Consider the following 20044-nt stretch of genomic DNA (forward strand, 5'->3'; position numbering starts at 1 on the left):
ATTAATTAATTTCTATATTTTAAAAAATATATTTATTAATCCATGTAATTTGGTTCTGTTAATTTTGTAGACTTTTTTTGTTCAAAAATTTTTTGTTATAATCAAACTAACTTGACCCTCTCTTGTTTATATGTTTCTTACACAACCTCAAAAATTTTTTGTTATAATCAAATTGACTTGACCCTCTCTTGTTTATATGTTTCTTACACAAACCCCCAAACCCACCCCCCCCCCCCCCCCCCAAGCCTCTACTCATATGTATATATATATTTTTTCCCTTTGCACCCATACATTTCTCTTTTCATTATCTTTTATCATCTTTTGATAGAAAATGGTACAAGATGTATTCAAAAAAAGTTAATCAATTTCCCTAAATTTTGAAGTAATTAAGACGATACTATTAGACAATTATTCCAATAAAGAAAATATGAAAAATAATACTTAGAGAATTATATAAAAAGTGATTAAGCAATTTAAGAAAAATATAAATTCAGATTTAGTCTAGCAAAAGTTTCATTTTTGATCTAGGAATATATTTCTAAAATATTATATTTTTTAAAATTTAAAACTCAATTAATTAATTTTATTAAAATATAAAAATTAAATAATATATTTTTTTAAATACGGGATCGATTAATTAATTTTAATAAGATAAAAAAATAAATAGTAATTTAATTATTATTAAAATAAGTTAATAAAAGATTTTTTTTTTTTATAAAAAAAGTAAACTATATTTAAAAAAAAATGACTTATATATGTGTGATATACATGTATCGTTGGTTTACTATTAAAACTAAATAATTGAAAACATTTTTATGAAATGAAAAATATTTTTCATGCACAGATTATACTTTTAAACAAATAGAGGCTATATATATATATATATATATATGTATATATATATATATATTTTTTTTTTTGATATATATATATATATATCAAAATATTAGGTTAAATATTTAATTTTATTAAAATAGAGAGGTTAACAATAATTTTACCCTAAAATATAATTACTAAAAATAAATCAAAAGAAGAAGAGGGCTATAGGGGAGGAGGAGAAAGAAGGAGAGGTGCTTGTGCTCCTTCAACTGATGGGAAAAATTTTTTTGAATCTGGTAGATGCTCATATTCTTAGTTGAACCTTTGTTTTCTTTTATACTCATCATCGATTGATCTAACACGAACCTATAAACAATAACCTCAGATCATCCAAATGTAAGTAACCGACGAATCTTTCTCTGCTCTATGTCCAAAATCCAAACTCCATGGATTTCTCAACTCTTCAGTCTAGAGCTTCTACCGCCTACTTCCCACCTCACCGTACACAGTTGCATCCTCGCATGCACTTGGACTCCTTCTCTTCTCCATACCAACCTCCTCAAAATCCCAACAACAAATCACAAACCCACAAATTTCTTATCCTCTTCATCTCCCTTCTCACAGTTGCTTTCCTCTTTTACCTCTTTTCTACCGCTCAGAAGATCCACCATTCGTCGAAATTTGCAGAACCCAAATCCCAATTCTTCTCTGTTGTTATCGATTCGGGTCCTTCTGGGTCTCGCGTCCGCGTCTACGAGCTCTTGGTGGAGGGAAGCATGCCTTTTACCAATGGTCAAATGCCGCTGATTGCTGGGTCCATGAAGGTTCGGTCTCGATTGGCTGGATTTTCAGAGAACCCGGATAATGCAGGTGGTTTGGTTGATGGGTTGGTCGAGTTTGCCAAGGGGTTTGTACCCAAGAAAGAGTGGGCGAATACTAAGGTGCAGTTAATGGCCGGTGGTGAGGAAGCGGAGGGGTTGGAGTTGAAGGTGAGAGAGATGATATTGGAGTCTTGTAGACGTGTTTTGAGAGAGTCTGGGTTCACGTTTAAGGAAGAGTGGGCACGGTTTATTGAAGGTTTGTGGTTTTGGTTTGTGATGTGGAAGTTTTTTTTTTTTTTTTTTCCATCTTTTTTGTTTTGCTAGTTTGGTTGATTGAAAATGCAATTTGATTTTTTGATTTATTATTATTTTTAAGATATGAGAGCTTAAGTTTCTTGATATGGCATTTTAGCTGAACCACTTTGGTTAAGAATCAATGTTTTATTATACCTGAACATATTTGTTAATGTAAGAAAGTGATCAAAGAGCAGCAGGCAAGCTAGAGTGTAGTTTTGAGTTCTTTTCGTGTCTCTTTTCAACTGCTTCATGTTTTTTCATCCGGGATATTGATGCTGTATTTTTTTTAAGCTTTTAAATGGTCTCATGATGGCGATGATCTGTCATTAGTTACATCATGTAAATATGAGATGTTATACTTTTTTGATGGTTAACCCTTACTGGTTTAGTAGTTGGTAGAAGACCATTTGACTATATTGAAGCCCATGTTGAAATTGATTTTCTTAATCGTCTTCATCATATTTCATATTGCAGTTATCAACCAAAAATACTCCTTAACAATTTAACCATTTCATTTGTTTTTGAACTTTCTTTTCTTTCTTGTATTAAAATGTAGACAGCAAATGGTTAACTTCTCATTCCTTGAATCCTTCATCCTGTGCACTGTGTACTTTTATTTTGATTTATCATTGTTTACAGAAGAAGGTTAATGGCCTTTGTTTGCAGCTCTTATGTTAGAAAAGTTTAAGAATAACCTGATTTAGATGACAGATGATGTGATCACATTGCAGATGGCGAAAAGGGTGTCTTTGCTTGGGTTGCTGTAAACTATGCTCTTGGAACACTGGGAAGTGATCCTCAGAAGACCACTGGGGTAGTTGAACTTGGTGGAACTTCTTTGCAGGTTGTTTTCCACCATAAAACTTTAATTAAAAAAAAAACAATTGCTTTTTTAAACGGTCAAATTCCATGCATGCTACTTTGTACCCCATGCAACTCAAATTAAGGTGATCATCTAAGTCTTTTGATTGTTGTTAGCCAACTAAATGTTGCTTGAACTTCTGATGCTTGGGTTCCATTTGCTTCTGTCACAGGCTCACGTTGCTTTAGTTTTTTAGATATACTAGCATCTTTTCTTCCCTAGAGGGTACATGCTTATGAATTAAGATGACAAATTCCTCTGCACATGATAAAAATTTTGGATTTTTTTAAATTGGATTCTTTTCTAGCCTTCACGTCCCTTTGACATTTGATGCGAATCTCAAGAACGATGCTTAGTTTATAATCCCAATAAAGCCAAAATCAAGTTCAAACACCAAGGAATGCCTTGACCTATCAATTATAAAGAATTGAAAACTAAGATAATTCAAAGGTAGAATTAAGGATTCTTAACCCAAAATTTATAATCAAACAAGAACTAAGAATATCAAGATTATTAAATCCTACAAGATTAATCACTCTTGGAGAATTTAGTTTAGTTCAAGAAAGAACTTAAGGAAAAATCACTCTCTCGTATTAATTTAATCAAAAGTAATGTTCAATTGAAAAGTATTAAGTTAGCCTTATATATGTAGCTGAAACCCTAAATCTCTAAAAAAAATAAAATAAAACCTAAAAACTAATAAAAAAGTTGTAGTAGCTGCACTTCTACCTAACGCCCAAAAACACATAAATAAGTCCTAAAATATATAAATCTGACTAAAATAATTAAATAAAACTATTCAGACCTGTCCTAGATAAAAAAAAAAGTTACGCCAATTTGGCATAGTAGCCTGTCAATTCTGTCCAAATATTTCTTGATCATCTCCCATGCAAACTTGGATCAAAATAAGCCACTTCCTATCTTCTTGTAACTCCAATTTATTGATTGTATCTCCATATTTAGCTTCTTGTGCAACTACTTCCTCAATTAACCCTTGCATCTTCTTAACTCTAGTCCTTGTGATTGGAGCTTCTTGTGCAATTGCATCTTGAATCATCTCATGAACATTCCTAGGATTTTATTGTTCTTGTTAATTTCCATCAACATTACTATTTGAACTGCTATTGAGAAAATACTATCTTAAATATATTAATTAAAGTCTATTAAAAATTGTTTTTAAGTTAAATTTGACATGTTTTAGTCATAAGAACTCCAAAACTGCTAAACAACTTTTCCAAACTACTTTTTTTAACAACATTTAAAATGGTGCTTTTCCAAAAAGCAGATTGGAACTACAATCCCAAAAACAGGCCATTTTTTGCCCCATAATAATCGTCAACATTGTGGATAAAGTTAATGTAATATCACAGGCATTAAATGATAATGAGTGAATTATATGTAAATGCCTTTAATATTGCTTTTTGGATGTATGCTATCCTAAATTGAAAATTTGATCCCTGTAATTAACATATGCAGGCTGCATTTGCTTCAAGAGAAGTAGCAAAAGGGCAATCTCTACGGATGATCAAATGGGCTGGAGTTGCTTACAATATTCAGACACAAAGCTTTCCGAAATTTGGCCAGGTGTTTCCCATGTATATTCCTTTGCTACTTAATGTTCAACATGCCCAATTTTTCGTCTCTTTTTCATTCTTTCCAACTGATATTGGAAATCTTGCTATGGATACCAATTTGCATTTTTTTTGCGAATAAAAGCTGCTTTGGCTAGAATGAAATTGTATCACATGATGTGATTCATGTTTGCTGTTGATTTTTCTGTGGAAACTTACAGTAAAAGCTACAGTTTTTGTGCATGCTTGTGTTTACTCATTATCACCAGTTTGCACTGCAATACTCCCTGTTAAGCACCAGTGAGTCTGAGTTCATGCGTGAATATATAGACCAAATGAAAATTTGAAGCCTTCTCTTTAGTAGAAGACAGACAGACAGTTATCCACATGAGTTGGGCCCCAAATATGAGCAAGATATAGACCCTGAATTTTTTGTATCAATCACTTCTCGTGTCCCTTTCTACCTCAGTAAACTTTTGGGAGGCAGATTATAGTCCTCTGGCTTATATAATGTATGATATGCATCTATTCATGATTGCATGGCAGAAAGATGGGAAGGCAAAGTGGAGACCTTAATGGACTATTATTTTATTCATTCAAGTAGTTAAGTAGTTGAATCTCTTGCAGTATTGATTCTTTTGAACATACTGCAATAATTTGGAATTTATTATTCAGCAGAATTATTCTTTCTTTTTTTTTTTTTTTTTTTAATTTGAATACTTGAAGACTTGTGTTGGTTGCATTGTGTTGACATTCATATGCTGCATACAAGCATCAGAATGCATTACAGAGTTTAGCATTATCAATTAAGTCTGGATGAAAACACTGAAAATTGATTTCAATTTTCTCTAAAATGCAGATTTTTGGATGCTCTTTAATCTTCTTATGTACTGCTAATCTTGATGAATTTGGTATGATTAATCAATTATTCAATGCAGCAATAGTTATTTGGGGCAGGATTGGGGCTCATGGGGGTGTTTATTACAATCAGGTCCATTCTTATTTTGATGAGTTAAGGTCAAGACACAAAAGTAACCATACATTGTTTTCTTTATGCTATTTTATCACGTCAAGAAAGTCTTTGATAATGTTCTTTCTGGTTCTGTGCCATTATGTTCTCTTCTCTGCACAAGTTTGTGTTATTTTGTGCTGTTTTGATAAGATCAATGGCATTAATAATATTATGGAGGGTCTTTAACCAAAGAATGACTATTGTTTTCATGTAGGATGCAGCATGGGAGTCTCTACATGAGCTACACCATTCTAGAGAGTTGATCTCCCGTAAGTCTTGTGTTGACCTTTTCTTTCACAAAACTGTAGGATGGAGATTGAGTTTAGAGGCTTTGAATTTGAGGAATGCATCAGCACGATTTAATATCTTATTACTACTGCTAGCATTCTTTATCTCATTGCTTTAGTTACCCCCTCAAACATTAGTTATCTTTGGTTCTATTCTAATTGTGATTCTGAGAAGATTTGAGAAGTTGTAACAATCATGGTTTCAAATTGCGGTCGCGGGTAACGGAATAGGCCTATAATGGCCGTAATGTAACAGTAATGGCTTGGTGTTATGCAAAATTTTTTGAAAAATTTGTAAAGTTCAAAAAATGACAATATTAGTAGATACAAGTAAAATTATGATATACAACTATATAATAAGCACAAATACATCAAATAAAGACATTAAATCTATCATATTTTGAATATCATTAGCATTAAATAATATTATAGCTAGAATAGAAATATTTACTAATGATCTTAGCCAGTGTTGTTAAAGGCGCTCTTAGGCGCTAGGCGAGGTGGGGCGATCCTCTAGCGCCTTGCCTAGCTCCGCCTAGCCTGGGTTACATGAGGCAATTGCCTGGGAGAGAGAGGGGCAGGGCGTGAGGAGAGGGAGGCGATGCCTCTATTACATAACGTTTATTTTTTTATTTTTTATTCATTCTTTAAACGGCAAGAGTTAAAAACCCTAAAAAGGAGGCTCTCATTTCACCCATGGCTCCACGGTTGCTTGAAAAAGGGAAAGAAGAACAACCCAAGGAATAAGGTATGTCTATCTCTCATCCTTCCTCTCTTTCTCTCCTCTACTTCTTCCTTCCTCTCTCTGCTCTCCTCTTTCTTCTATTCTTCCCTTCTCTCAAGTCTGTCGCAGCACCCATGTTTTTCTTCTTTTCTTTTTTCCTTTTTAAATTTCTTTTTCTCCTCTCCTCCTCCTCCTTTTATTCTTTCTTCTCTCACAGTCATGCCATTTTTAATCTATCTGCAGCACTTATTTTCCTACATTCTTTCTTCCTTTTTACTTTTTTTTTTCTTTCTCTCTTCTCTCCTCCTCTCTTCTTCTATGCTTTCTTCTCTCACAGTCACGCCATTTTTAATTACCCAGCAGCAACACTTTTTTTTTTCTTTTTTAATTTGTTGTTTCATTGTTTGTTATATGGGCATTGTGATATGTATTTGTTAGATGGATATTGTCAATTTTGATATGCTTTTTATTAAATGAGTATTGTGATATGTTAGATTGAGGTGTGTATTTGCAAATAGTTATTTAATTTTGAAATTAGGTTTATTAATTGGAGACTTGGAGCATGGGTAATTGTCAATTGTGATTTTTTTTATTAAACGGTATTGTAATATGTTAGATTGAGGTGTGTTATGTATTTGCAAATGGTTACTTGATTTTTAAATGGTTTATGTTCTATTAATTGGAGGTGTGATGTGCTTTATAATATGCTTTTTTACTTATTAAACTAGTTAAAGGTATGAATTTTTATATTAAAAGTGTGTGTATATATATATATATATATATATAATTTAGGCAATTTAGGCTATAGCATCTTGCTTCAAAAAGGCCCTCGCCTCGCCTCTCGCCTCGCCTCTCGCCTATCGCCTAAGGCCATAGGGTATCCTATTGCCTTAGTGTCTCCTTTCGCCTTAATAACGCTGATCTTAGCTTAGCAAACAATAAGAGAGAGATTTTGTAAAAGAAAGGAGAAATTTGAGTGAAAATTTGAGAGAATATGAGAGAGATAGTAGCTATGGAAGAGGAAATATGCAGACAAAAAAAGGAGAAGTAAAATAATATTATTTCCATGTAATTGCAGCAGAGGAATAATTAAGTAACGGCCGTTACCATTACGTAATGGTAAAGTAATGACTATTACTGTTATGTAATGGTAAATAACAGCCATGAGTTATATAATGGTCATGATGGCAGTTGCACCTGCAAATCTAGATTTGCCTGTAAATAACAATGTATCATGTAACGGGCCATTGTAAAACCTATAAATAACAGCAGAAACCATGGTAACTATTTTAGTCTGTCAATGTATGACAATACGTACTCTAGTCTTAAGGTAGGAGGAAAAAACCTTGTACTAAACCTCAGGGTTTCAATTAAATGGCAATTGAAAGTTTAAGGGTAACTATTCTAGATTTCCAATCTCCAAAATTGATTGCATATTTCCTTCTTAACGCTATTATTATGAGGGATTTTTCTTCACTATTATATTATCATTGTAATCTCTCTCTCTCTCCCCTCCTTTATATATTTAAAGTATTAAAATGACAGAGAAAGAAAGTTGATATAGTGAGTTTATGGAGAAGTGTGGCATTATATATGTGAATGCATATATTTACAGTTCTTCTTCTTTTATATGCACATCCAATGCTCCCCATATCCTACTTAAGTTCAAGAAAGTGCTCTCTGAATAATTTACCTTGTTTTAGACAACAGGCCTGGATAAAACGTAGAATTTTTTTTTTTTCATGTTTTGGAGACAATTGAAATGTAGAGGGATAGAACAGATTGGAGAAAAGTAGCAAAAGAAGGATTTATGTGGTTTGGCTACAGAGAGCGTACATCCACGGACACAAAACCTCAAAAGGACTACATTTTTTTCCGCTTATGTTGTGTGTCTTGCATAGTACATAGAACTCCATATTTATAATGGAAGATGCATAATATTTGTAGGATGCTATTAATAAATCATAAATTGCCCCTCAGATTATAGTAATTAATCTCATGATTTTCTCATAATCATGGGATTTTCAATGAGACATATCTCATGCATTAAAGAAAAATCTCATCAATTCTAATATTCCTCCTTGATGAGATTTTTGCTAAAGTCATGGGTTCATTATCAACTTATCTCTCTCTCTCTCTCTCTCTCTTTAATATGTCCTCTCTTCGCTTTTTTTAAATTTCATTTTATAAAAAATTCTCTCTCTCTCTCTCTCTCTTTTTTTAACATGTCTTTTTTCTTGGGTCTATTTCTTTTCTTGAGAAATAGGGGAGAAAATAGAGTAAGGACTTCAAGGCCTTGGCTTCGAGGAAGAAAAATAGAGTAGTGACTTCAACACTTGGCTTTGATGAAGGAGAAGAATAAAGTAGGGACTTTAAGCCTTGGCTCTAATGAAGGAGAAGAATGGTAAGGCCTTCAATCTAGACTCTGATAACATATAGAGAAAATGGATAAGAACTAATTCAATCCCAAAAGTTAGTTTAAGGAGGAGGATTGCTCAAGTTCTTATATTTAGTTCTCTTGCCTTAAGCTAAACCAACGTGGGATCAGTGTTGTTAAAGGTAAGGTTAGGTGCTAGGCGAGGCGAGGCGAGGCTAGGTGCTAGGCAAGGCAGGCAAGCCCCTGGCACCTTACTTGGTTGAGGTGAGTCAACATGTGCTGAGGCAAGTGCCTGAGGCTCTAAGTTGAGAGGCGAAAGGCGTGGAAGGCAATGCCTGTGAGAAATAATGAAAACTTTTCTCTTTTCATTTTTTTTTTATTTTTTTTAAAACAACGTAAAGTTAAAAGAAACCCCAAACTTTTTGTCTTCTTTCACAGCGGCACCAAATTGGAGACCACAATAACGTATTTATTCCTCTCTTTATCTCCTTTTCTTCTTCTTTCCTCTTTCTCTCTCTTCTTCTATTCTTTCTCTTCTCTCCTTCTTTCTTCTTCTCTCAATCACGCCACAACAAAACTTTAATTTTTTTCTATTTTAATTTTTTTCTTCTCTTCTCTCTTACTTCTCTCTTTTTCTCTTCTTTTATTCTCTCATCACACCATCTTTACAGCAGTGCAGCACTTGTATTTTTTTTTTTTTAATTTTTGTTTCATTTTAATTTTTGTTTCATTTTAATTTTTTACTAGATTTGTTTCTTTTTAATTTGTTGTTTCATTTTTTGTTAGATGGGTATTGTGTTATTCGTTTTGTTTGATGGGTATTGTGATTGTGATATGCTTTTTGTTAAATGGATATTGTGATATGATGTCCTTGAAATTGAGATGTGAAAATCATTTTTGGGAATGAGGACTACTACAATGCTCCAATACTGCATGAATTCAAATATTTTCATACCATTTTGTTCTCATTGTTATTGGAGCATGCATGTGAGGAGGCATATTTATAGGTGGACTAGCTCTCTAGTGAAATATTTACTGTGAATCTTATGTTTTTTATTGAAGTTCTAATTTACGATTCAATCACTCATTTATGAGGGAGTTCTCCATCCCTTTAGATTTTTTGAGTATGTTTGCACATTATTATGTTCTTATTTTTTTGGTATTATGATTGATCTACTTGTATGATATTTTTATGTTAAAAATCTATGCGTGTTTGTGTTTATATAATTTAGGCAATTTAGGCTATGGCGCCTCTCTTCAAAAAGTCCCTCGCCCCTCGCCTAAAGCCATAGGGTACCCTCTCACCTAAGTGTTGCATTTCGCCTTAATAACACCATGTGAGACAACACACCTCCCTCATGCCCAGGCATAAACATCTAGAGTGTGAAGTTTGCAGGCATGAATATTTGCGGGTGGAACAATATCGAGACAATGGTTGACTTTGATACCATGTTAAAATTTAGAAGGTTAGAAAAGATAGGAAAAAAGTGGCAAGAGAAGGATATATATGGTTCAGCTATGGAGAGCCTACATCCACGGACTCTTATAGAGACAATTATGTACTCATATATTTTCATTTTGTACATTCTCAAGATGTTCCAACTGTATTTATATGTTACTTGCAAGATTGAGGAATTAATTTAACTCTTTCCTCTCATAATAAATGTTGTTGGGAGATGGGAGACTTATAAACTATAGGAATAATTAATTATCTAAATTTCACACAGTTTTCATCAAGAAAGAAATTTTCTGTAAGTGGACTGTTGAAAAGATATAAACAGGTGTTCCAAATCAATATAACCTTAATCAGATAGCTAAATGAACCAAACTTAGCTTATTACAAAAACTATTAGTTCCTTTTTATAAAAAAAACAAGGGGTGTCCCTCCAAAGTATGCCCAACCAATGCAAGTGAAAAGAGGATTGAGCTTTTTATTTTTTGTTGAATATTTAACTTCCTGTCATAAATAAACAAGGAAGTCAGCAATTTTAAATGCATTTCCCTAATAAATAAATTTTATTGGTCATTAAAAAAAATCGATTAAAGTCTCATTTATATGTCATATACAATTTACATAAAAGAAATTCAAAAATAAATGATGATTTGTGAATAATATACATACAAATATTTGGAATGAAGTTGGCTCCTGGAAAAATGTGATTTGAAAGGTTCACTTTAAACTGTACCATAAATTATGGTGTTTTGTGCATTGCATGTTTACTTCTGGGGGTCTACATATTTACTTGCAATGGTCGGGTATATCAGTTTCACTTCTATTCAAAATTTTGATGGCTTGTATAGTTAGTGTTTTAACATCAATTTCAATAAGTATCCTTGCATCTTTTTAGATATGTTGTAAGTATTGCTAAAATGATTACGCAGTGCCTAATGATAAGGAGGGATCGTTTGGCAACCCTTGCATTCCCAAAGGATATGAGCTGGCATCCAATGCAAGTGATGCCAAACTTCTCTTATCGCAACCAGCTGGAAACTTTACTGCCTGCAGACTTGAAGCTTTGGCATTGTTGAAGAGTAGACAAGGTAACATCTTATAATTCTAAGTTTGATGAGTTTTTGACCTTTTATGTTTAATAATGTTTCGTTGTTTTATAATTCATTGTTTCCTTTGACCTGAGCCTAATGAGGACTCTCTTAAGATTGTCCTATTATTGTAGTCTTTTGGCAATTGTATCTAGACCTGATCATTGGCTGGGCTAGGCCCAGCATTAATAAAAAAATATTCTTAAAAAATTATTAAATAAATAATGTTTATATATAAAATATATTTTAATATATAAAATTATTTATTTGGCTGGGCCCTCTGCCCAGGCCCAAGGGTGTCAGGCTGGGCCAGGCGGACAGGAATTTGCAATTCAAAAAGTATAAAATTATGCGTACCATGTGTTAGTGTCATCATGTTAGATACTATGATGTCTTTTATTATATATATATTCTATGTTTTTTAGAGTAAAAAGATTTGTAACAACCACCAACCAAAAGTTCACTATTTTGCTTTGTTTCTATTCTAGAGGCATCATATGGTCCAATTCTTAACAGATATTAGCAGCAAGAAAGTTTGTTTCCTTACTTTGTGACACCTGCAATGGCAAAGAACTGACTTCTTTTATTCCTCAATGCAAAACTAGGAAGGGGCTTGGGCTAATATGTGTAATGAAGATTGGATAGATATTGGAAAGGGACATGACTTTGGCTTCTTGAATTTTTGATAGATTTTAGAATTCAATTCAACTCAACTCAACTCAACTAAACTAAGCCTTTATCCAAAAAATTTGGGGTCGGCTATATGGATTCGCTTTCTCCACTCTAAACGATTTTGGGTTAAATCCAGATTTTAGAATTCAACGATCCAATTATTATGACTTTTGCATTTTTACCTTCACATTGGAGTTAATTTGATAGATGATAAGGTTTTGTATCTTTGCAGTTGGTTTTGGTTATCTGATAATTAAGATAATCCACCGACTCAAGGTAGAATCCTAATTTTCACAGCCTTGATAAGAATGACTTTATTATCCAAATTTTTTTCTTTGTTACTTGCCCCAAGACCTTTACTTGCTGTATTATTTAAATACAGCAATATGTTGTGATGACTAATAGAAGGTTCTTCGAAGGAGAAGGTTTTGAGCAGAATAATTGATGCCTAAACCTTTAACTTTGTCAAGAAACAAGGAACCTGAGATGGATATCTAGAAGTAGCAAGAGTAAGGAAATCTTGTACCTCTGGTTTGAGACTTGTTAAGATGTTATTGTCTGGCTATGTCAAAAGAAAAGAAGTGGCAGATTGTGTATCTGGCTAACAAAAATGCCTGCCTTAAAGGGTACAAAGCTTTCCTCCCTTCACAAAGAAGGTAGGGAGGGCATCCATCCCTACCTAGTGTAGCTTGCATCTCCTACCAACCAATTCATAATTCTCATGTCATCGTTATGTCAAAGGGCCAGCGTGGGCCTTCTTGCAGCCCCTGTATAAGGATGGTAAGGGTAGTTGTTTTAACATTTTAGTTCGCCATGTGTATAAACATGCTCATAATTTAGAGACAGATTTGGGTATCTGATGTAGGATATCGCCCAAGAAAGGCAAGGATAAAATTATCTGATGCTTAGAAACATATCTGATCTTTGGGTTTCACCAATCCTGGTTGCAGGACCTTAGATTTCATTGGTTAAACTGTGAATTGAAATATCGAAGGTCTTGTTGTGTATATGAAGTTGTTAACTTTGTGAGCTAAATTATATGGCTGAGGGTAGATGAAATTATGGCTGGGATATGTGGATCTCTATTTTTTTTTTTATGCATTTATTTTTTATGGATGGCTTGTACCCAACAAGATACATATTAGCGTCCAAAATGTTGCATGCTTCACACAGTTTAGAAAACTCCAGTTGTTATTTCCATCATTAGAAAGACATTTTCAATCTTTGAGCCTGGAAAACCAGCAGATCAATTCTAGTAGTCAAACCAGGAAACATAGATTGATTTAAGCATCTAACCGGGTGAACCAACCAGCATCTTCAGACTTCCAAAAATGCTAGAAAAAAGATTTAGGCTAGGGAGCTCCTAGGCTGTTTTAGTTGCTTCATGTTTTGAAGTTGGTTTCTGTTCTCAGCAATATAACCTATCTTTTTGATAGATCTTTTAATAAACTTTTTTACTTTGCATCAATGGCCAATACATATAGTGGAGGTTGTAGGTTGCTAGTTGACTTATGCTTATCTCGTGTAATATTAATATGTCAGGCAATAATATTTTATACATGTTTAGGCATCATCTTCTAATGTTGGATCTGAAATGTTGAGACCTTGAGGTTATTGATTCAACGTCTTAAGATATTAGTTTCTGTTGAAGTTTAATTTTAAGGCCATGGAATATCATATGTTATCATATATGAATAGGATTTTAAAATAATGACATTGGTAGTGGTGTCAGTGATGGTCTCTGTGTTGCAATATCCAACTATATTTGACCATATCAGATTGTAGTACTGTGCAGCGCTACTATGAATTATATTTTTAAAAGTTCACATAATGACACAAATCAGTACTGGAACAAGAATTTAACTAAATATGCAATAATCTTATAGATCTAACAATTTATTGTTCAACTCAAATAATAGCCAAATTAAACTGGACCAAAATGATGCCTTATAGTGTAAAAAGCTTTTGAAGCACCCCTTGTAATTCAACATAACTAGTGTTCTGATGTTGAAGTAATAGAATTTTGATGTGCTAGAATATAGAGGGCTGAAATGAAAAAAAGAGAGGACTCAGGAGTGTCAGTGTTTAAAGCTATTGGGTGGGTGAAATTATGTTTGGGAAAAAGAGAAGGTGCTCCTTCTTGGGTTTTTGCATCAGTAACATCTATTACAAATGTTAACTGGTGTATCAGACCATGTCAATATTAACTTGACTAGTCATTTTGATATATAAAGCAAATTAATCACTTATATAAATTTGAATTAAAATGAATTAAATTGTAATTTGACCAATATTTTCTTTAGAATTTAACATAGCATTAGAGTCCGGATTGGATTGTGAGTTTCAGCTACGCATAAAGTTGTATAATTGGGCCCATATTGGGTTAAAATATAAACTAATTGTTAAGTGACAACCATGTGGTTGCGTTTGAGTACATCAGGAAAGTATAAACATAAAAGGGTAAATATAAGTGGTTATATTGCAATATTGACTTGACTAATTATTTTGATATGTGAAGCAATCTAATTACTTGTATAAACTTGAATTAAAATGAATTAAATTATAATTTGGCCAACACTTTCTTTAAAATTTAATAATTTCATATGAGGCAATGCAGCTATAAATCTAAAATCACAGACCCTTATTGTCCAAACCCGAACCGATTTCAGTGTCTTAAATTTTCATGATGTTTGTATCTGCAGTTTTCCAATACCTTGTTCATAAATGCTTTTCTTCCAATGAAGAGATGCTTTTAGCGTCTTATAAACAACATTATTGGGCTTGGACAAGCTTATTTTGAAAAATCATTCCTTGTAGTTTATCTGTCCTTTCTGTCACTTGCACTCTCTTAAGTGATAGCACTGGTAGAGTTGTGATTGTTCTATTATTGCTTCATAGATATCCTCGCTTTCTCTACCCCTTTGATTTTTTACTTGGAAAGAATACAAGAAAATATTTGTTATATTTTTACCTTTTGCAGCAAAATGCTTACATTCGCCATGTAAAATTGTGCCATCTTTGTTCTCGGAGCTACAAGGGAAGCATGTTTCTCAAGAAACCTTGTTCTATACTTCTGAGGTTCGTATATAGTGGATTTAACTTGAAATTTAAGGCAAACACTTTAGGTTATATAATTTTAATTCATTTTATCTATGGGCTACACATATATCATGAAAGATGCCCTTTTCCCACCTCAGATGTATATTATGTTGTTGGTATAAGATCCAAAAACAAATTTATTTGAATCTAAATTTAAAGCAATATCCTAACAATGAAAACTGTAAATTTAAAAGCAAAATAAATGGAGAAAAGAAAGAAAAACTCTTTTGGTCTTCAAAAATCGGGTGATTGCTCCCCAAATCTTCCAAGTATCCAAGAGCTTTTCCTTGGGACCTTTTATTTGTGGCTGATTTTTGGTGTCTCAGCCAAAAGATGTTTTGAGCTGATGAAAGATATGTTTACATACCCTAGAAAGTGGTCCCAGCCTCCAAAATTCCCAAAACACAAATTTGGCTGGTGAAACACAAAAACAACGCCACCCTTTGTAGTTGACACGGCCTTGCCCATGTGGCTAGCAGACTGGTGGTATTTCATGCCTTAGGCATCATTCCTGCATAGAACACGCCCTTGAGCATGTCTCTTTCCATGACACGCCCTTGGGCATGTTTTTTTGCTGCCTGCTTTCTTTTTCGCGTCTTCAACATCCAATTACACAGCTGCATGGCACTTGCAAAACATGGTCCAAAACTTGAAGAACATGGCCTCTGCATGTATTATCATCTTTGCATTTTCAATTTCTTTATTCTTCTTTTCATACCAACTAAAATATGAAACATGGTCCAATGAAGAAATCAGTTCTTTGCATGATAATTTGCCCTTGAACTTGTCATTTACTGCATGCATATTGAGAACATGGCCAATGCATCAATGTTGATGCTCTATATAAAAGACAACACAAAAAAAGGAATAAATAATAAAAAATTATTTAAATTATTAGAAACTTATTAAAATTAATAAAAAAATAACATAAATAACTTATTGAAAACATGGCCAATGCATCAATGTTGATTCTCTATATAAAAGACAACACAAAAACAAAAAATAGAATAAATAATAAAAAAAATTATTTAAAGTATTAGAAACTTTTTAAAATTAATAAAAATAATAACATAAATAGCTTATAGAACTGTTAAAATTATGCACAAAAACAATAAAACTATCACGGTATCACCAATTATTGTTAATGTTTTATGCATTTTTCCACAACATCTGTCCTTCCTTGATAAGGATTGTTGGAGTCTCAACAAAGTGGCTTAAACAAGACTTTGCTAGAGTTGATACTTATGGGTCCCTCTCAAACTGAAGGATTTCGGGATTTCTTTTGTTATTGAAATTGAGCCACTTGGAGACTTAGACTGATGAAATGCGGTCTAAAATATGGCATACTTAAACTTCCAGAAGTTTTTCAATGTATATGTAGCTTCTTAAAGAAATAGAGAACTTCAAAGTTATTATGGGTTGCGACTTGGGAAATTGGGACCAATTAGAACTCAATTATTTTGAATTGGATCGTGGACTTATGTTATTTGAATAGTTAAGGGATTACATTGCAAGTACACTTTCAAGTCTTTTGAAATTTAATTTATAGTGTGATTTGTATTTGAATGATATCTTTTAAAGCAGACAGGAAAAATTTCAACCATAGATCAAGGAAGCAAGGATACAGATACAAATATTTGGATACATAGATAAATATAACCAGAAAAATAAGGAAATAAATGAATAAAAGGAAAATATTAAAATTTTAGATAGAGAAGTTTGAAGTAAATATCCTTTTCTTAAACCATATGCGAGGGAAATAAACAATTAGTCAACCTAAACCATACTTTAAAATGTGGCATGACATTTTTGGCACCTGTTCTTGCAATTTACTGTGTATTTTAGTGGATTGCAGGTGTTCAACATTGTTTCTATGTTTCTTTGTAATTGGTTATTCTACTTGTTTCCTCATTTCCTCTCTAATTATTAAACCTTCTGTGCAGTTCTTTGGCCTGGCTCCTAGGACTACTTTGTTTGAATTGGAGGCAGTTGGGCAACATTACTGTGAAAATGATTGGGATGAACTGAGAAGTCAACATCATGGCATTGATGATATGGATTTGTTGAGATATTGTTTTTCTTCTGCATACATGGTAGCACTGTTGCATGACAGCCTTGGAATTCCAATGAATGATAAAAGGTATTGTTGCTCTCCTTGGAACTTAAGCACCCAGTCTTTTGCATAAACCTGCATATAAAAAATCCTAGTGACCTTATTAGTTGGTATGCAGCCAAATTTGTTTTAATTTTCTGGCCTGAATAATAAAAAAGAAAAAAAAAACCCAAACATGTGCATGTTTTTGCAATTTAATTCAAAACTTTCTCTTTTTTGGCGCAATAAGCTGGATTTCTGAAATTGATGGAAATTTTTTCCAAATTTTGAAATCAATTAGGGGGAAGTCTGCTTCAGCTGACATGGCAAGCCAGCTAGATTATTTTAATATAAATGTGTGAGATCCACATGCCACATCATTGTTTTTCTTCTGCATACATGGTAGCACTGTTGCACAAGAGCCTTGGTATTCCAATGAATGATTAAATGTATTGTTGCTCTCCTTGCAACTTAAGCACCGAGTCATTTGCGTAAACCTGCATATAAAATCCTAGTGACCTTCATCGTTAGTTGGTGCATGTTGAAGCCTCATGTGTTTTAATATTTTATTTTCCGCCTAAATAAAAAAAACTCAAACATGTGTGTGTGTTTTTGTGATTTAATCCAAAATCTTTTTCTTGGCACAATTAGGTCAGATTTCTGAAATTAGTAGAAATATTATCCAAATTTTGAAATTAATTTGGGAAAAGTGTGCTTCAGCTGACATAGCCAACCAGCTAGATTATTTTAGTATAAATATGTGAGAGTGAGGCCCACATGCCACATCATTAAAATGAAAAAAAAATTCTAGCCATGGTTTCTTATTATTGACCTTGATTAATTAAGGATAAAATTGTAATTTCATATGAAAAATAATCTGAGCTCTAAATTAAAAGCACAAAGTATTAAATCGAATGCCCATTTCTTTATACCAGGGCACACTCCCAACACCTCACGCATTTCTGTCCACTTCCTACCACAACTGCAAACACCATTTTTTCCCATTTTTGACTTTTTGTCACACTTGAGCTCAAATGATTGCAAAACGAAGGGAGTGAGAAACCAGAAACCATAAAACCTCCATTTCCACTGCATTTGCATCACATTTCGCCATCAAAGCCAACAAACTGAAACCCAAGCCCAAATTTCATTAATTTATTTCTTATTCATCCATCTGGAGCTCACAAAACATTAAAACACAAACACTTTTATCTGAAATCCAGTTTCTAATTTGTTTTACTGCAAATTGCTTTTCATCTGTTTTTCTGCTAATTGATGCTGAAGAGGGAAGGAAGATAGGGATTCCTTGAACTTGATATCACAGAAGAAGAGTATAGCGTAGGATACAGAGGATTTGTCGGGGTTATTGAGGATGAAGGAGGAGGTGAGGAGAGAAAACTTTCTGTTGAGGTCTTGGAGGTGGAGCTCGTGCTTCTGATGGATCAACTTGTCGAATAACATGAGGAGGGAGTAGGGGCATGGAGTTTGGGTTGGGATTGTAGGGAGAAGAGTTTGTTGACAAGCTCTTCTGGGTCAAAAGTGGAAGTGGGATGAGAGACTTTGGTGAAAGAGGAGTTTGTTAGGTTTTTTAGTCTTTTTGGGTAACTTTGGTTAATTGAAGTTAAGATTAGTTAACCAAGGATAAAGATAAATCATGGTTAGAATTTTGTATTTTAATTTTTAATGATGTGCGTATTAAAATAATCAAGCTACCCTGTCACGTTAGCTGAGGTACTGGCCTTCTGTGCCACAAAAATTAAAAAAAAAAAAAAAAGTTTTGGGTTAGATTGCTAAAATTTACAAAAGTTTGTATTTTATTGTATTGAGGCATTTTTCTCCTGCTGCGATGAAGATCATTGCATGGTGAACGAAAAGGGTTAAGTTGGACATATTAGAAGTTTTAGGGTCCAAACTGGGCCTATTCAACTAATTTACATCCTTTGGGGTTAAAAAAAAAAAAAAAAAAAAAAAACTCACCAACTAATTCGCACTGAGTTGTCAATGAAATACGTCATAATCATTGGTTAAATTGTGAATTGGTAAGCATCTTGCACATGCTGTTGTTATGGCACAATATTTTCATTTTTGTAAAGCTCTTGAAGAAAAAAATTTCTTTTTTATGCCATCTCTGATATTCATCCTTCACTTAAACAGAGGAAAAAGTGATGCATAGTTGTTATGGCGTCTTAACCATTAGCAGGAGAAAAACTTTGCTAATTAAGTTGTACTAAGTCTTCCTTTTTTTTTTTTTTCCAGAATTGGTTTTGCAAATTATACTGGAAGCTTTCATTTTGACTGGAGTCTTGGAGCTTTTATCCTGCAATCAATGCTGGAGCCCCTTGACATGGAAATGGATAACCTTGACCAAATTGTTGGAAACGAGTCAGTGACATACTTCTCATTGTTTGCTTTTCTTCTAATAGTTTTGCTTGCTGTATTTTTTCTACTACAATGGCGAAAACCACAGTTGAAAACAGTATATGATCTAGAAAAAGGGCACTATATTGTCACACGGGTGCCCAGGTGATTGTCACCCAACCATTTTGTTCTTGTGAGAATAATATATGTGCATTCTGTTGTATTTTTATGGATTCAAGTCGCACGTAGGGAGATTTTTATCTTTTATTTTAGGAAAAAAGTGAATTCATTTAATAATTAGTTGAATCAAGTTCTTCATTTATAAAGGATGACTCTTCAATTCACATTCCACGTTAGAGGCGTACACAGGTGGATTGGTTTTAGTGTTACGAGGCGTATAATGTTAAATGTAGTAAATGGAGAAACTGCTGTAACTGGCTTTGGTGGTTTACCAAAATTTATGGGTTTTTTTTGGTATAATTTACTTTATTTGGGATTTAAACTTGAAACTT

At 33.3% G+C, this 20044-nt stretch overlaps 1 protein-coding gene across 1 annotated transcript; it reads left to right on the top strand.

Annotated features, from left to right (window-relative positions):
* The first annotated feature begins 1002 nt into the window (after positions 1-1002).
* On the top strand, positions 1003-19761 carry LOC110655726 (probable apyrase 6). Its single transcript, XM_021812152.2, has 8 exons — positions 1003-1896; positions 2669-2781; positions 4276-4383; positions 5597-5651; positions 11153-11311; positions 14964-15061; positions 17026-17222; positions 19431-19761. Exons 1-8 carry the CDS (start codon positions 1266-1268, stop codon positions 19699-19701), a joined length of 1632 nt encoding a protein of 543 aa, XP_021667844.2. The 5' UTR covers positions 1003-1265; the 3' UTR covers positions 19702-19761.
* Positions 19762-20044: the final 283 nt, after the last annotated feature.

Source organism: Hevea brasiliensis, chromosome 6, assembly GCF_030052815.1.
Source record: "Hevea brasiliensis isolate MT/VB/25A 57/8 chromosome 6, ASM3005281v1, whole genome shotgun sequence".
Lineage (NCBI taxonomy): Eukaryota > Viridiplantae > Streptophyta > Magnoliopsida > Malpighiales > Euphorbiaceae > Hevea > Hevea brasiliensis.

Coding starts and splice junctions, on each gene's coding strand:
- LOC110655726 (XM_021812152.2), top strand. CDS start 1,266: ATGGATTTCTCAACTCTTCAGTCTAGAGCTTCTACCGCCTACTTCCCA. Junction 4,384..5,596: donor GCTTTCCGAAATTTGGCCAG/GTGTTTCCCATG, acceptor GTTTTCATGTAG/GATGCAGCATGGGAGTCTCT. Junction 5,652..11,152: donor TTCTAGAGAGTTGATCTCCC/GTAAGTCTTGTG, acceptor ATGATTACGCAG/TGCCTAATGATAAGGAGGGA.